Source organism: Lepisosteus platostomus, chromosome 22 (genome assembly GCF_059453375.1).
Source record: "Lepisosteus platostomus isolate fLepPlt1 chromosome 22, fLepPlt1.hap1, whole genome shotgun sequence".
Lineage (NCBI taxonomy): Eukaryota > Metazoa > Chordata > Actinopteri > Semionotiformes > Lepisosteidae > Lepisosteus > Lepisosteus platostomus.
This window is the reverse complement of record NC_142632.1, coordinates 15684325-15698812: the sequence shown is the minus strand read 5'-3', so window position 1 is coordinate 15698812 and position 14488 is coordinate 15684325. Positions and strand designations below refer to the sequence as shown.

The 14488-nt window shown below is 41.7% G+C and overlaps 2 protein-coding genes across 5 annotated transcripts; one reads left to right on the top strand and one right to left on the bottom strand.

Annotated features, from left to right (window-relative positions):
* The first annotated feature begins 143 nt into the window (after positions 1 to 143).
* LOC148643630 (uncharacterized) lies at positions 144 to 5526 on the top strand. 4 transcript variants are annotated; one of them, XM_088615849.1, is made up of 2 exons: positions 144 to 281; positions 3373 to 5526. In XM_088615849.1, the coding sequence occupies exon 2, from the start codon at positions 3407 to 3409 to the stop codon at positions 4511 to 4513; it is 1107 nt and encodes a 368-aa protein (XP_088471975.1). In that variant the 5' UTR covers positions 144 to 281; positions 3373 to 3406; the 3' UTR covers positions 4514 to 5526. The 4 variants fall into 4 exon arrangements, with proteins under 4 accessions (XP_088471975.1, XP_088471976.1, XP_088471978.1 ...); XM_088615850.1 differs by lacking the exon at positions 144 to 281 and adding an exon at positions 288 to 463; XM_088615852.1 differs by lacking the exon at positions 144 to 281 and adding an exon at positions 486 to 1189.
* An 806-nt stretch (positions 5527 to 6332) lies between these two features.
* On the bottom strand, positions 6333 to 14227 carry ftr82 (finTRIM family, member 82). Its single transcript, XM_088616323.1, has 7 exons — positions 12991 to 14227; positions 10672 to 10767; positions 9639 to 9872; positions 9357 to 9516; positions 8475 to 8531; positions 8145 to 8210; positions 6333 to 7635 (listed from the first exon to the last, which is right to left on the bottom strand). The coding sequence occupies exons 1-7, from the start codon at positions 13567 to 13569 to the stop codon at positions 7115 to 7117; spliced, it is 1713 nt and encodes a 570-aa protein (XP_088472449.1). The 5' UTR covers positions 13570 to 14227; the 3' UTR covers positions 6333 to 7114.
* Between the last annotated feature and the right edge of the window lie 261 nt (positions 14228 to 14488).

The following is a 14488-nucleotide window of genomic DNA, read 5'->3' as shown; positions in this document are numbered from 1 at the left end:
AAACGGAGATCGATTTATTTCCCCGAGAAACTGAAAACAGCCTAACCGATGGCACAAACCTCACTACGTTTTCACAGGACTCCGAAAACATATTAAGTGCAGCCCATTTACTAGGAATGATGCCCTTCACGACGAAATGAGGAGGATCCTTCAAGAACAAGCTGAATGTGAACCTTCATTAAGTTATCCACTAGCAAAACGAGCTGGAACTGTTGAATGGCTCCTCCCATTTTCAACTTCATCGCTCATATCATTTCCTGCTCATGATGCTAATGTTAGAAGTAAGTAAATTATTATTTTTGTTAATACACCAGCCATCACTGCTGTAGCTACAGTGGAGACTTCCTATACTGAAGGAACATGTAAAGGTTAATTCCAAGGTTATTCCAACATAAGGAGAAGAAACATCGTTTTGGCTGTTCAGCCTACCTGAGGTGGCGTGTATTTTGGTTTTTGTGTGCTGGTAAGGTGAACGCTTACTTTGTTTTCAGTTTCATGTTTAATTTGGTGTCGGATGTGGAAAATGTGCAAAAATGATGAATTTGGACTTAGTGCCTTGCGTTTGGTAGGAACTTAGATGACACGCATAAAGACACAGTCAGCTTTCTTTATTTTTCAGCACCACAGCTTTCAGCAAACATTTGGGAGATTGAGATTAGTAAAGGGATTCATGTGATGTAATTGGTCCAAATCAAAGAAGAAGTCCCTAGAAATTGTCCTTGTCAAATCTGTCAGTGTTGAAAAAAGAGTCATGTGCCCTGGAATCAGTTGTCAAATCTGAAGGATCAGAGCTTGAGGGAACATCCGCTCAACAAGAGAGGTGTGAAGACCCGCACGTTGTGGTGAAAGAGGAGGAGGAGAACCATGAACCGGGGTCAGGCTGGCACGAACACAGCCCCCCTCAGCTGGAGACCACTGGGCAGAGCAGGAAGAGGGCATCTGTGTGTTTGAACCCTGAATCCGACTTCGGCTTCGGCCACAGGACCAGCTTCAGCAGCCCCTGGCAGACGGCCGTGCTGACTGTGGGAAAAGCTTCAGCCATACCTGAAACACCTGCACCTGCGAGCTCACTCTGGGTGAAAGCCATACCAGTGCCACCAGTGTGGGAAGAGCTCCATTAGCATGCAAAGCCTGTTGACCCACCGGCAGCTGCGCAGGGGAGAGAAACCCCTCAGTTCAGCTGCAGCATGTGAGGTGTCACGAGCACATTCACAGGGGAAAAAACCCTTGCAACTTTGGCAATTTTTTGTCTTTTTTTTATGAGCCTCTATACCTCTGTTCTAATTGTCTCTGGTTCAATGAATTGGAAGTTGTTGTTTTCTGTAACTACTATTACATATGCTTTGTGGATTGTAGTTTAGGGTATCTGTATACACCGCATGGTGTTCCGATATTCAGTACATAAGGCTTCTGATAAATACCTTTGGTGGAGATACCTTAATACATCGCCAATCCATACTTCAGTGTGAGCAGACGGCCAGCAGGTAGCGCTCTTCCCTATGGCGCAGAATTGCCAAATCAATGCTCCACAACTGCAAGTCCAACTGAGTCTTCTGACATTTCCACTCTTATTGTACCCTGTGTCTAAAAATGCAGAGATATAATTTTAGATAATCATCATTTTCAAAAGCATAGAATAAAAGAACTCTGCATTGGCTTATAAGAACCCCAATGGGAAGAAGATGTATTTACTACCGTGCGCAAGGCTAGTTTGTGACTGAAGTTCTGTGCTGAATTAATATGTACGAATTACATATAGTAGTACCTTTCTTATTACTTCAGATATAAATATTGGATTAAAATATCTTCCGATGCTTGGGCAAATTTTAATAATCCGTTCAAAACCCCTTTCTTTGAGGCAGCTCCGTGACGTTGCCACGGTTTTCGACTTTAAAGTTAACATTTTTCAACTTGTGTCGACTTGAGTTGTTGAAACCAGCTGTGCTGCTATACTGTACTTTGCTGGCAATGAAACTCACGGTCTTCAGAGAAGGAGTTTTGTCCCGAACTGCTTCTCGTAGGAGACTGGAACTTGAAGTAGGATCGAGAGGTGGATCTTAAATAATAAAAATATTGTAACCGTTGCGTTACAATATTATATGGAAGAGTATTGTTTATGTTTATTTCAAGCCATTTTAAAATTGATTTCGGAACTTAAAAGGGTGTTATTGGGATTTCGAAATGTAATTTATAAATGTTTTGTTTCCATTTTTTTCTTAGCTATCGAAATGGGTTTTAATTCGATCCGTGACGTAGTCCTGGTACGAATCGTTTAAGAGTGCGATAACAAGCGCCTAATACCGAAACTACCCATGTACTGTATCTTATCTGCTGATTGTGACTGGTGCCAGATTGCTGCAGTGATGTTTCATACCATAAGCATGTAGACATGTTTTTCTCTCTGTCTTCAAAATATCCTTCTATAACTAAAACGACATAGACAAGTTAGTTCAGTTCGCTTTCAGAAAGGCGAATGGTCTGGGCTGGGATGCTACCGATGGGATGTTTTTCAAGGCCAATCTGTTGGAAACTCTCTGGAAAATAAACTGATGAAGCGTAAATACAAAAAGCATCATACGAGGTCATTTTGTCTGTGAAAGATATTATATAGAAGCTAAAAATACATTCAGTCAGGTTATTAGTAGCAAAGCTATTTAATAATTTTGTGAGCAGTATATTACATTATTCACATTATGTTTTAGTTTTACTGATGTTTTGATCCATTGAGATTTAAGAAATGTACAAAATTCAGTAACTAGCTTTTAACATTTAACATCTGACTAACATTTCACCCTGCGTGTGTAAGACCAGAATGCAATGAAATGTTATCTCAACTAAAGGTCAGTCCTCTCTTGGATAAATGTGTAAGGGAAATTTCCACAACAGTAAATTCTGCTTTCTTTGTCTGAACTTTGGATTGAGCATCAGGTAGCTGGGTTGTACAACGTTATTAGAAAGAAGAATTAAGTCATGTGATTTTAAACAGCAGATAAAGTGAGCATTTGTAAATATGTGTATTCCTTAATCATTTATTATTAATCATTCCTTAAGGTTTTAAGCTTTTTAAATGGTATTGAACCTTTGAATAATGATTATCAAGTGAAGCTTTTACTTACCAAAATTAAAAACTTAAAAGCAGTATTATAAACCTATTATTGAGCTAGTATGGTATAAAAGATGCTTAATTTATAGTTAAATATTTTTGTTTCTGTCCCTAAGATTAATTTTCCGTAAACATGCATCCAGCAATTCATTTAGCCAGAGGCATGGCCTGCTAGCTGCACCCCTAAGGATCAGATGTTTAATTTTATGAAAATGTCACTGTAAGTATATATGTGAGTGTAATAGTATTGTAACCATTGTCTTTTTCAGCTCTGTGGTGTTAAAAACACGTCAGCTGATTCAGATGACCTGGATGATTGACATGATGGAGTCTGCCCATATTAACAAAGAGGTCCCAGAAACAGCAGGGTCTTTCACCACCGAGACGTTATCTGACTTAAAACCGCTCCACGAGAGGTCTGGAGGATCAGATCTCGAAGACAGCTATGCAAAAGAAGAAGCCTGCGAGGACCTGCGCATTATTGTGAAGGAAGAGGAGCAGGAGCTGGAGATAAATGGAGATAAAGGGGAAGCCGAAAAGCCCCGTCTGTTAGTGGACAGTGGAGAAAGAGTGTCTTTGTCCTCAACGGCTGTGGTTTCTCTGGACTGTGATCCCCGTTCCTGTTCGAATTCCGGGGAGAAGAAAAAGATCCATCATTGCACTGAATGCGGAAAGTCCTTCAAGTTCAAGGGGATTCTCGAGGAGCACCAGAAGACCCACACAGGCCAGAAGCCCTTCTGCTGCACTGCGTGTGGTAAGACTTTCAGCACAGAGAGGTACCTCCAGCACCATTCCCGCTACCACACAGGGGAGAAACCGTACCTGTGCCAGGACTGCGGAAAAGGTTTCTGCCACCTGAAAGACTTGAACATTCATCGGAAAACTCACTCCGGAGAGAAACCGCACCGCTGTGGAGACTGTGGGAAGAGCTTCGGCCACTTAATGTACCTGAAGAGGCACCGGCGAAGTCACACCGGCGAGAGGCCGTTCACCTGCAAGGTGTGCCGGAAGACTTTCGGCTGGTATGTAAGCATGGTCAAGCACCAGCGCACTCACACGGGGGAGAAGCCCTACCAGTGTAACCTGTGTGGCAACAAGTTCACCGAGAAGCAGAGCCTGACCACTCACCTCCAGCTCCACACCGGAGAGAAGCCGCACGTCTGCAGCTACTGCGGCAAGAGCTTCGGTCTGGTGCACCACCTGCGGCGGCATGAGAACATTCACAAGGGGGCCAAGCCATACCTGTGCCAGGTCTGTGACAGGGGCTTCAACCAGCCCGGGAACCTGAAGTCTCACCTGCGCACTCACACGGGGGAGAAGCCATTCAGGTGTGACCAGTGCGGGAAGAGCTTCACTCACAGGGTGAGCCTGAAGAACCACCTGCAGAGCCACTCGGGGGGGAAATCCTAGTTCCTCTGCCTGTGTGGGAAGGGGGAGAAGGCAAATCGGAGCAGGAGATTCTGCTGCTTGGAAAATCTGGTATCCCACAATGTGGAGAGCACGGGATGAATTTAGCAGGTGTTCGACTTTTCAGATCTACTATTGTGATGGCAACTCCTTTCAGGAGGAAGGCTCAGTGCTCAGTGCTGTTTGGATGCCAGACTCCGGGATTGGCTTTGTCATTAAACGTTTGTGGATGTGAGCTTTTTTTGTGTGCTAAATATGCAGTGTCTATGCTTTGCATTGCTGTCAAGACAATGACATTAGTGTTAGTGAGGTCGTTACATTGTCATAGGCTTGACTTTTGCAGAAGTTAAGACAAAGGTACCCTTTAAATGACATGAGGTTAGTGGTGTTTCACCTAGTATGCTAGGTGTGTCAAGGCACTTTAATTTTATTTTTTTCAATCCAGGTAAAGAATAGTGAGAGTGGAAAATCTAGCCCCATTAAATGCATGATTAATGTCCATGTTGCATATTAACGTGAGTTTTCCAGTTCAAATCCTTTATGATTCCAGCCACAGGGCCATATAAACCCATCAATCGAACAGATTCTGTGAGCTGTGTAAACTGCAGGTAGCAATTTAATGACTCTTGTTATTGCAGTGCAATTCAGCTGTTGTGCTAGTATGGATATCTTTGATATTATAGCATCTTCAATTACACAGTAATATATACATTTATACAAATCCCTGAATTTCTTCTGAAGTTCCTTAACCTTTGTGCCTGTTCTTAAACAGGCAGTTGAATCTGCAACACTACTTGTGAAGTTGTTTTTCAGGTAAGATGGGTGAATGTGATGTGATTTCTCCTCATACTGAGGACAGTTCCACATTTTATTATTAGTATAAAATGCATGACCTTGTCCACTAAAGTGGTAATGTGCCACAGAAAAGATATTTGGCATTTTCATGTAATTAACTGGGCGTTATTAATAGCATCCTTCATCAAGATGGCATCATTTTTAATAAAACCTAAATCATTTTTTCCAGACTCTGACTCCTTAATAATCTAGTCTACTTCTCTCCTTAATACATTGGGTACTGAATACCAGCAGAACAGTTTGGTGAGTGAAGCAACTAGTATTTTGCATTAGAAATGTAAGGTCAGTGTAATCATTTTGACTGAATCAGTGTTCTAATATGCTTTTTTTAAAATATATTTTCATAACCCAACTTTAATGTAATAAGATCTGTCAGATATATCATTTGCATTGGTTCGCAATATAGCCAAAATAGTTTTTCCTTTTCTGAGGGGTGACATCACTACAAATTTTTTTAAAAGGCTCATGCTTTGTTGTCCCCTAGGGGAAATATTTTATGGACACACATTGCTTCTGTACATTTGAATATATTACAGGATGAATATATCATTAAGGTTCTGCTGTAGAAAGCTCCAGTGCTGAAACTCTAACCATGAAACTATGTGAACCATGACCAAAATCATACTGTAGAGCTGATACTGCTGTATTCTGACTTAGAACTTGATGATCAGGTGTTGAGTGGTTTTCTGTTTCTTACTAGCATTTGTCCAGTGATCAGAATCAGGTACTTAATGCCATAGGCTAAGGCAAGGAAAATATCATATGACTGGAGTTGAATGACATTTACTGTGCAGCATGGAACAGACTAAAACAGAGGCAGGCAGCAAACTAGTGAAGTATCCTGTCATGACCTAATTATATATTTAAGGAACAGACTTTAATGTTGCTTGAAGAAACATTAAAAATATAATACTTTGAAGGTGTATGTAAATATCACGTCTAGAAAATGGCTCATAGAAGCAAAAAGTTGTTAAGTTTGCTTTAAAAAATTTATTTTAAAAAATCCATCTTTCATTTCCATATAAAATACATGATTTGAGTTAAAAGATTATATATTAATGAATGTGCATAACTGTCACTATCTTCAATTCAATTAATAAAGTACAGAGTTGAGTATAAAGAATTACACAGACATAAAAAATAGGCAATACTTTAAATGTATTAAATGAACAGGCTGAATAATGAGAAATAAATTGCAACAAAGAGAATGAGGGGCATTTGAACATTTTAGGCATGTGAATGCTTGTCAATAGCTTTTAACCGCAGTGTCCCGGCTTAAGTTCCACTCTGGGTTTGAACAATTGGGCTTCTGGAGCTCCATTTCTCCCCTTAACTCAATTCAAACAACTCCTCACTCCCCCTTGCTGAAGTGCAGAATGGCTGCTGAAAGTCACCCTGATGGGTGCAGCACCTCAGCAGTGCTGAACTGGATCCTTCCCTGTGTGTAAAAAGGGCTTTGGGATGAAAAGCACTATACCAATGCAAGGGATTATTATGAGTATACCTGGATGGTAACAGTTAGAGTCTGTCATCTTGTTCCTGGAGAGTTTCAATCCTGTGGGTTTTCTAGTGGGGTTTGGAGACTTGGAAAGACGTGTTTGTTAACTCAGCGCTGATTTAGCAAATAGCTGGTTCAAGTGAATCATTCCTGAAGGTCAGCGTGGCTCTCCAGTTAAGGGGTCGCAGGTATCTCGGGTGCAGGGCTTCAGGGGGTAGTAATAGTAATATTTTCACGGTGCACAAGAAGATTTACTTGACCTGGCATATTTTAATGGAGGTACCGACCCCAAAGCCAGGATACAGTGGCTCGGTGAAGGTGGTCTCAAATCTGTGAAGAAGGGTCATTGTGTCGGAGATGCTGTAAAAGGACAGGGTGCCTGCAGCGTGATCCAGGTAGACCCCAATTCTGGGGGAGTGTGCAGCTTTGATATATACGTCTTCCCTGTTGTGCCAAGCAGAGTAGCCTGAATCAGAGCACAGCAGACTCCAGGACTTGTCATTGTATCCCAGGAGGCACAGCGAGCCCTTCCCTTTCCTACTGATTCCTTTGTATGTGACTCCGATGGAGAACTCTCCGCTCCATTCTATCTCCCAGTAATAGCGATTATTTTGCAAAGCCTCTCGGCACAGCACTTGGGCGAAGCTGTCAAATCTCTCTGGGTGATCGGGATACGGCTGGATTTCTCGGGTCCGAATCACCTTTCGGCTCCCTTCCGACAGATGAAGCTCTCTGTAGGCCGTGTTGGGGTCGAACCTGAGCTGACAGAAGTCTGAACGAAGAGGTGAAAGGGAAAATGGATTATCCAGAACAGTCACATTCCACTAATTTACTGATTACTGATTTATTTTAGTATTTGTGCTCAGCTGTTTCTTACACTTTTCTGTGTTTAGATCTAAACCTTTCAGCCTATGCTTTGTATGTTTTACAGTATATTGGATTAAATCACATAGGAAAATCAGAATCTTCTATTCCCTAAAGAAATACAGTACAGTAGTGCACAATAACTGCTCAGGAAAGCTCTGGATGTTTCTGTTGATATTTCTGTTTAAATACTATAGTGATATAATAACATTATTGATTACATAATAAAATCTGCTACTACTTTAATAACAGTAGTAATAACTACAATTGAGTTTAAAATATGTAAGATAATTTTCTGCTACATTAAAAGGCATAAAGAAATCTCTTCCTAATGCAAATTCACATTGGAACTGAGTCTTTTAATGGCATGGAAAAATCAGCTTAAACTACAGTATTAAATTCTGTATAAATATTTACATTTTAAAAAGTCCAGTCTTGTCTTCGGTTCTGGAGCTGGAATGCTGTCGACTGAAACTTCATTAGCTGAAAATAAAAAAAAAAAGAAATCAAATTAATATTTTGAATACATTCATCTAAAAGTCTCCAAACAGGCCTAACTATTGAGCGTATCATGTTACGATAAGGACCAGGCAAGGCTGAAGCTGTTAATAACTTTTATTTTTATAGCTCACATTAGTCAAACCCACAGTTGGACATAAATAGCTTACCGCTCAATATAGTCAAAGCTATCCTGGTCCAAACACATGAGAATCTGGTCATTTACTTCTCTGGATTGTAAAGCTTTACCTTTTATTTGCCTTTCTTTGATCCTGTTCTCCATATGGTAGACGGGGGTCTCATTCACTACAAACGAGATGCGAAACATACAAGTGTATTATAACCTGGTATGTGTGTACTCTGTAAATGTTTTCCTTTAATAAAATGAAGTTGACAAAAAATAGGATGTGTTTAAACCACAAAAATGTCAACTATTTCCAGAATGAGATTCCACTCACTATTCACAGCCACTGCATACAAGGGAGGTCATGATGTGCCAGTGCCTAACCTGGCAGACGCAGGGCAGAAGGTGGGGTTACTAGTCCATCCCAGGAATCACAAGGACACAGGAGCAAATCAGAGATGCCAGTTAACCCCTTCCACATGCCGTTTTGGAAAGTGGGGGCAAATCTGTGCATCTGGAATCCAATTCCTACCACCGTAGGGAGAGCACCCAGATTCCTCAGCCTGGAACTGAAAGCCCATACCCAGGCTGGAATCGTACCCCGGATTCAAGAGTTGTTAGGCAGCAGAGCTGCCACACCACCACGCCGCCTCCAGAATAAGCACCCAATCCCGAAACTATCTGGCGATCGATTCCCTCTCACCCATTCATTTCGCACATTCTGTTTGTTTGCTCACAGACCTCGCAGAAGATAAGAAACATTACCAATAACACAGGGACATTGGGCCCCTCAGCGCTCATTTGGATCTGTTTCTCTGTAGTCCCACAGCTAGAACAGGCTCTACAGGTAACAGCCCATGCCGAGTATGGAATCACTCAGTACAGGGATGATTTAGAGCACTGAATCAAACCTCATGTGAAAATACACTGAGGGGCTGTGAGGCACTGCTGACTCAGACACAGCTCAAGAGCCTGTATAACACCAGTAACAATCAACTCCTACACACCTGATTTGGAGATCCTCAGTAGCTCCTCCCGGCTAATTTCTTCCAGGCGCTCTTTAATTTCGGAAACGGCTCTCCTCACAGCTCCAAAGGAAAAGTCGGGATTGACTGTCACTCTGGGTATGAGTCCATCTTCAGTTGGAGTGCTCAGGGAATTGAAATTCTACAACCGAAAGAGCACACAAGCGTTTTTGTCAAAAATGTTAAAATATGACCGATGTTTTGGTAAAAGTAGGGAATGGTTAAAAGCCAAACTTTTGTACTTCCAAGACCTGGTGGCACTACCTGTAAGAAGTGTATATGATCCTCCGTGCTGTGCAGCTGCTTCACACTCATCTCCCTCCTCTTGAGCTCTTCGATCTCCTGCTCCAGCCTCTCCACGAGCCCCTCCGCCTGATTGAAAGCTGCTTTCTCGTTAATGCCGATCAGCTTTGTTACTTCGGAGCGCATCCTCTCGATGGAGCGCAGCATCTCAGTGAACATCTTCTCACTTTCGGCCATGGCTCTCTGGGCTGAGCTCTGATCGAAGGGACAACGAACAAAGAACCATCTGAGAACGCACCCTGACAAGGACTCACCCACACATCGTGTAGGGATCAGACATGCTCGTGTGACATCAGAGCTCAGACGCTTATTTTTCTAGGCTTCATTGAATCGACTTCCAAAATGTTTACGTCGACTTTTTCAATGTCAACCAAATAGACTGTTCCTGTTGCAGCACAGGAATTTAAGAGAAGTAGATCCTACTGAACAGAAGGCATGAGTTCTGAGGTGTATCAGTGTACCAAGTCATGTTAAGGACGTTGGTTTAAAAATGTTTATGGATCCTTTAAAAATGAAGGAAAAATGATTGTAGTTATTAATTGGACCTAGTGACCTAATTGAGTTTGAATATTCTGTTTCAGATTTAAAATGTTTCCATTCATTCATCCATCCATTTTCTGACCCTTTCATCCCCTTCAGGGCTGCAGGAGAGCTGCAGACTACCCTGGAACGTTATGCGCACTCAAGGCAGGGTACATTGCAGGGCAGACAGAGACAGACACGAACACGCACACACTCACATCAGTACTGAATTTCCCCAGAAGTCAATTAAGCTGCCGGCATGTCTTTGGAATGTGGGAAGAAACTGGAGGAAACCCACATGAACATGGGCAAAACATACAAACTCAACACAGTGAGCTCCCGAAGTCTGGAACTGACCCCAGGGTCTCAGCACTGTGAGGAAGCAAGGTTAACTACTGCACCACCGCGCCACCCACTTACAATTGAACATTTTTCTCATTTACAAATCTGTCTTGGTTCTGGTTCTGCTCACCTTGAGAGAATCCACTGCCCGTCTCAAATCCTCCAGCTCCTTCACTCTCTCCTGGCACTTGTGGTAGATCTCTGCCTGTTTCACCCCCAGCTGTTTCTGCAGAGGTGCAAACGACACAAGTGGGTGGTCAGGTGCAGTGATGCACAACCTTGCGTGCAAAGACATCTCAACATGTATCACTCTGGAAAGATTTGCAGCTGACTTCTGTACCAGCTTCTCTGTGATTTGGTGCTCCCTTGAAGCAAATCTAATTTTTTTACTCTAAGGAAAAGTTAAAAATGTCTTCCAGCTTCAAAATACGGTGAGATATTGGGTGATATAAGCTATTATAAACAAGTAGGCGTCCGTAGCCTGCAGCTGTTATAGTTCAAAACCTTGCACTGAGAACTCAGGTGCTTAGGAGTTAATTGAAAGCACAGGAATAATAATACTTTGTTGGTTTGTGATTGTAACATAGTCCACCCTCCTTTACATAGGACCACCTATGGGGGACCACCCACCTTCCTTTACATAGGAAACCTGTTTTCAACTCTAACGTGAGTTTTTCTTCTTTTTTTTTGTTTCATTTGTGAAGAATGGCATGCCTGCTGACTGGCAAACATTGAAGGTTCAGAATTGTAAGTACTGGATTCTTGAGGCTGGTATCTGTGTCTGCCAGGCGCAGGTGGGTGTATCTCTGCACAGCAATGCTGACAATGAATGGAATGTGAGACTCTCATTGGCTTGGTGAAAAAGCGGAGATAAATCAGCCAGAGAGCGGTAACAGTTAAGCCCTTGTGCAATGTGACTTCTACACAGAAAGTCATTAAGTTCTTTATCCAAGTATGGCAAATGCCCGTTACCACTGTAACATGAGAATGGTTTCTGTTCAGCCCTTAGGCTCAGTGAGTGACCCAACATTAGAGATAAGCTTTAGGAATGATAGGAATCTGATGAGTTATACAAACATGAGTTATAAAGCTCACGTTCCCCGCATGTGTCCTTTTGTAGTGCTTACAAATTCAGATTTTTATAAAGTACATGCATTTTGTTGCTTTTGCAGGATCATGATTTATTATTTCCACACAAATGTCCTTGGATGAATACCAAATGAAGGTTTTTTCAAGGTCATTTTCAACAAAATTGTGAGATACAAAAGCATGATTTGCAGTCCCTGCGATTTGCTTCAAAACAGGTGATAGGCTTTCAAAAAATATAATGTACACATGGCCCATAGAATGCAACCTTCCTTTGATGCTTAATTGCATCTCATAGTGAAGTGCTCTTGACAGTTTAAGCTTGGGTAACGGTGGGAACTTTATCGGATGACAGGACATGTGGCTATGGAGTGTACCTGTGAGAGTAAATCTCTAAGGTCATGTGAATTAAAAAAGAAAAAGCTCAAAGTGGCCTTGTAATGTGTCAATGGGACATGTTGACTTTATTACTCAAGGTATTTATTCTGGTTTTATTTACTGAGGTAGGTGGGGTAGAACTGTGCTCATTCAGTTTCGCCTTGTTTAGATACTCCATAAAGCTCCGAAAGCATTCCTTGCCTTGTCTTCAGGTACAGCAGTTCCCATTTTAAAAGCAATAAACAGTACTGAAGTGCTTTCCCTTGGGAAAATCAAACTTGATGAAAAAAGACCTTGGGGAATCACCCATTAAAGATTAAAACGTGATTGATGAGTCACCTTTAAGCAGGTGGAGGGCTGTTCTTTTAGTGATCAAACACCGTTAAAATTTGGCCCCACAGCTTTTCATTGGTTACCTTTCTGTGCTGTATTAAATTGCCATAAATAGCTATGTGTCATACTGTATTTTGCAACCGAGAGTGCTAGTTTCCTTTTTTTCATATCATGCACATTACAGCTTCTTAATTCATCAAGGTACATAAAATTAAACTTATATTAGATTAAGGCAAGAGAATCAAATCTGAGTCCACTTTGCAGTGACCTAAAATACAACAAACATACAGTAATAAATTGTTTGGAATCAACTCTTATTTTATGGTGCCATAAAAATGAAGAGAGAATTTGTCAAATCACTGATGCAGTATAGTTAATTATTTTTACCTCACATTACAAATAACACTCTGGAGTCAATGTGTGTCCACTGTAGGATTCTCATTTTACAAAATAAGCTTTATATGTTCTTTACAGTTAAAAACACTTGGAAATACATCCCATGCCTTTCTGATATTCATGATATTCTATCTCTCCACAAATGAGTGCTTTCTAAAAGCAGTTTTACACTTTAAGGAGCTAATAACTCTTATAGAAAGACCCCCAGAATATGCAAAGTACTTTTGTTTTCTCAGAGTTGAGTCAAAGCCCTTACCTGCTTCTCAGCCCTCTCAGTTTCAGCAGAGACTAGGTCGTGTCCCCTGTGTTCGCTGACGGTACACAGCGCACAGATGCACATCTGGTCAGTGCGGCAGAAAAGCTCCAGCGATTTTTGATGCTGGGGACAAATCTTACGGTCCAGGTTCCCCAGCTCGTCCACCAGCTTGTGCCTTTTGAAAGTGGCCGACTCGTAGTGGGGCTTCAGGTGCTTGTCGCAGTAGGAGGCCAGGCAGTTCAAACAGGATTTCACAGCTTTGAACTTTTTCCCAATGCAGAAATCGCACGGCACGTCTCCCTGCCCGGCATAGCTGTTACCGGGAACTGGAGTCGTCTTCAGCTTCTCGGCCACTTTACTCAGCAAGGTGTTTCTGCGCAGGACGGGTCTTTGAGTGAAGGCCACCCGACACTGTGGGCAGATGTAGTCACCTGTGTAATCTGCCTCATTCCAGAAGTTATTGATGCAGTCCATGCAGTAACTGTGTCCACAGGGAATTGCAACAGGATCCCTCAATATGCCCACACAGAGAGGACAGCTGAACTGGTCTCGAGCCATGGAAATGCTTGCTTCAGCCATTTTCTCTAGTCCTGAAGGGAGAGGTTGAGACTCCTACAACCTGAAAGTCAGAGTGCCATGAGACAGGAACTGCCTGTATCTGTGAATTCCAGTAGTTATTGATTGAAAGCAGGCGGGGCTTCTTCTCAGTGAGGGAGGCCAAGTTAAGATAAACCGGTTGAGCAGGAATGTTGAAATAATGTGTAAAAGGGTGGGGAAAGAACAAGGAGGGTAAGGTAAGGGATTGGAGAATTCATAAATTGTTCTTTAGGGTTTAGTCCAATCAGATGATTTAGTCACAGACTCAAGTTTGAGATAATTCTGTTTACAGTTTTATGCATTTGGTATTACTTGAATGGTATTTTTTGACCATTTAAACTACATATCCCGGAGTCAATAGCTCTGTTAATCATTTATTATTTTGACTTTTAACATTGTTCTGTCAGTGGCTGGGGTGTTATAAATAAGGATTTACAGTATGTGATTGCAGTTACCCTGGCTTTTAAACAAGCTTATTTGTAAACAATCTGTTAGATTTGCCATACAGACCACAGGCCTCATTTTAAGGTATATTTATAAAAATTAGCAGTTGTGCTCAGAAAATCGCTTACATATTGTTCTACAGCATAAACCAATCCATTAGGAGTTTTGCCTTTTGTAGCCGCAGGGTGTGGCTGAAGAGTGCTTTTCTTTATTGGCTGCTTTTGTATGGAAACTGAGAGTTTACTGGGAACCTCAGTGTGGGCAAGGTTCAATGAGTCTGGTAGGAATCTATACAAATGCAGATAAGATGAACGTTTTCCTTTCTGCCCAGGGAAGAAACACACACGCAGTTTGGATTGCTAACACCACAGTCTGAAGCTGCTTGAAGGGAAAATGTTTGAATTGCAAAATGAGAAGTAACATAGCAGAAAAATCAGTCTCCCACACTTTTCCCTGA

Excerpts from the sequence above, each read along its gene's own strand:
- ftr82 (XM_088616323.1), bottom strand. The coding sequence starts at position 13,569 with ATGGCTGAAGCAAGCATTTCCATGGCTCGAGACCAGTTCAGCTGTCCT. Across the intron at positions 10,768-12,990 it reads CTGAGAGGGCTGAGAAGCAG|AAACAGCTGGGGGTGAAACA; the intron begins GTAAGGGCTTTG and ends GCACCTCTGCAG. Across the intron at positions 8,211-8,474 it reads CAAAGAAAGGCAAATAAAAG|CTAATGAAGTTTCAGTCGAC; the intron begins GTAAAGCTTTAC and ends TTTTATTTTCAG.
- LOC148643630 (XM_088615849.1), top strand. The coding sequence starts at position 3,407 with ATGACCTGGATGATTGACATGATGGAGTCTGCCCATATTAACAAAGAG.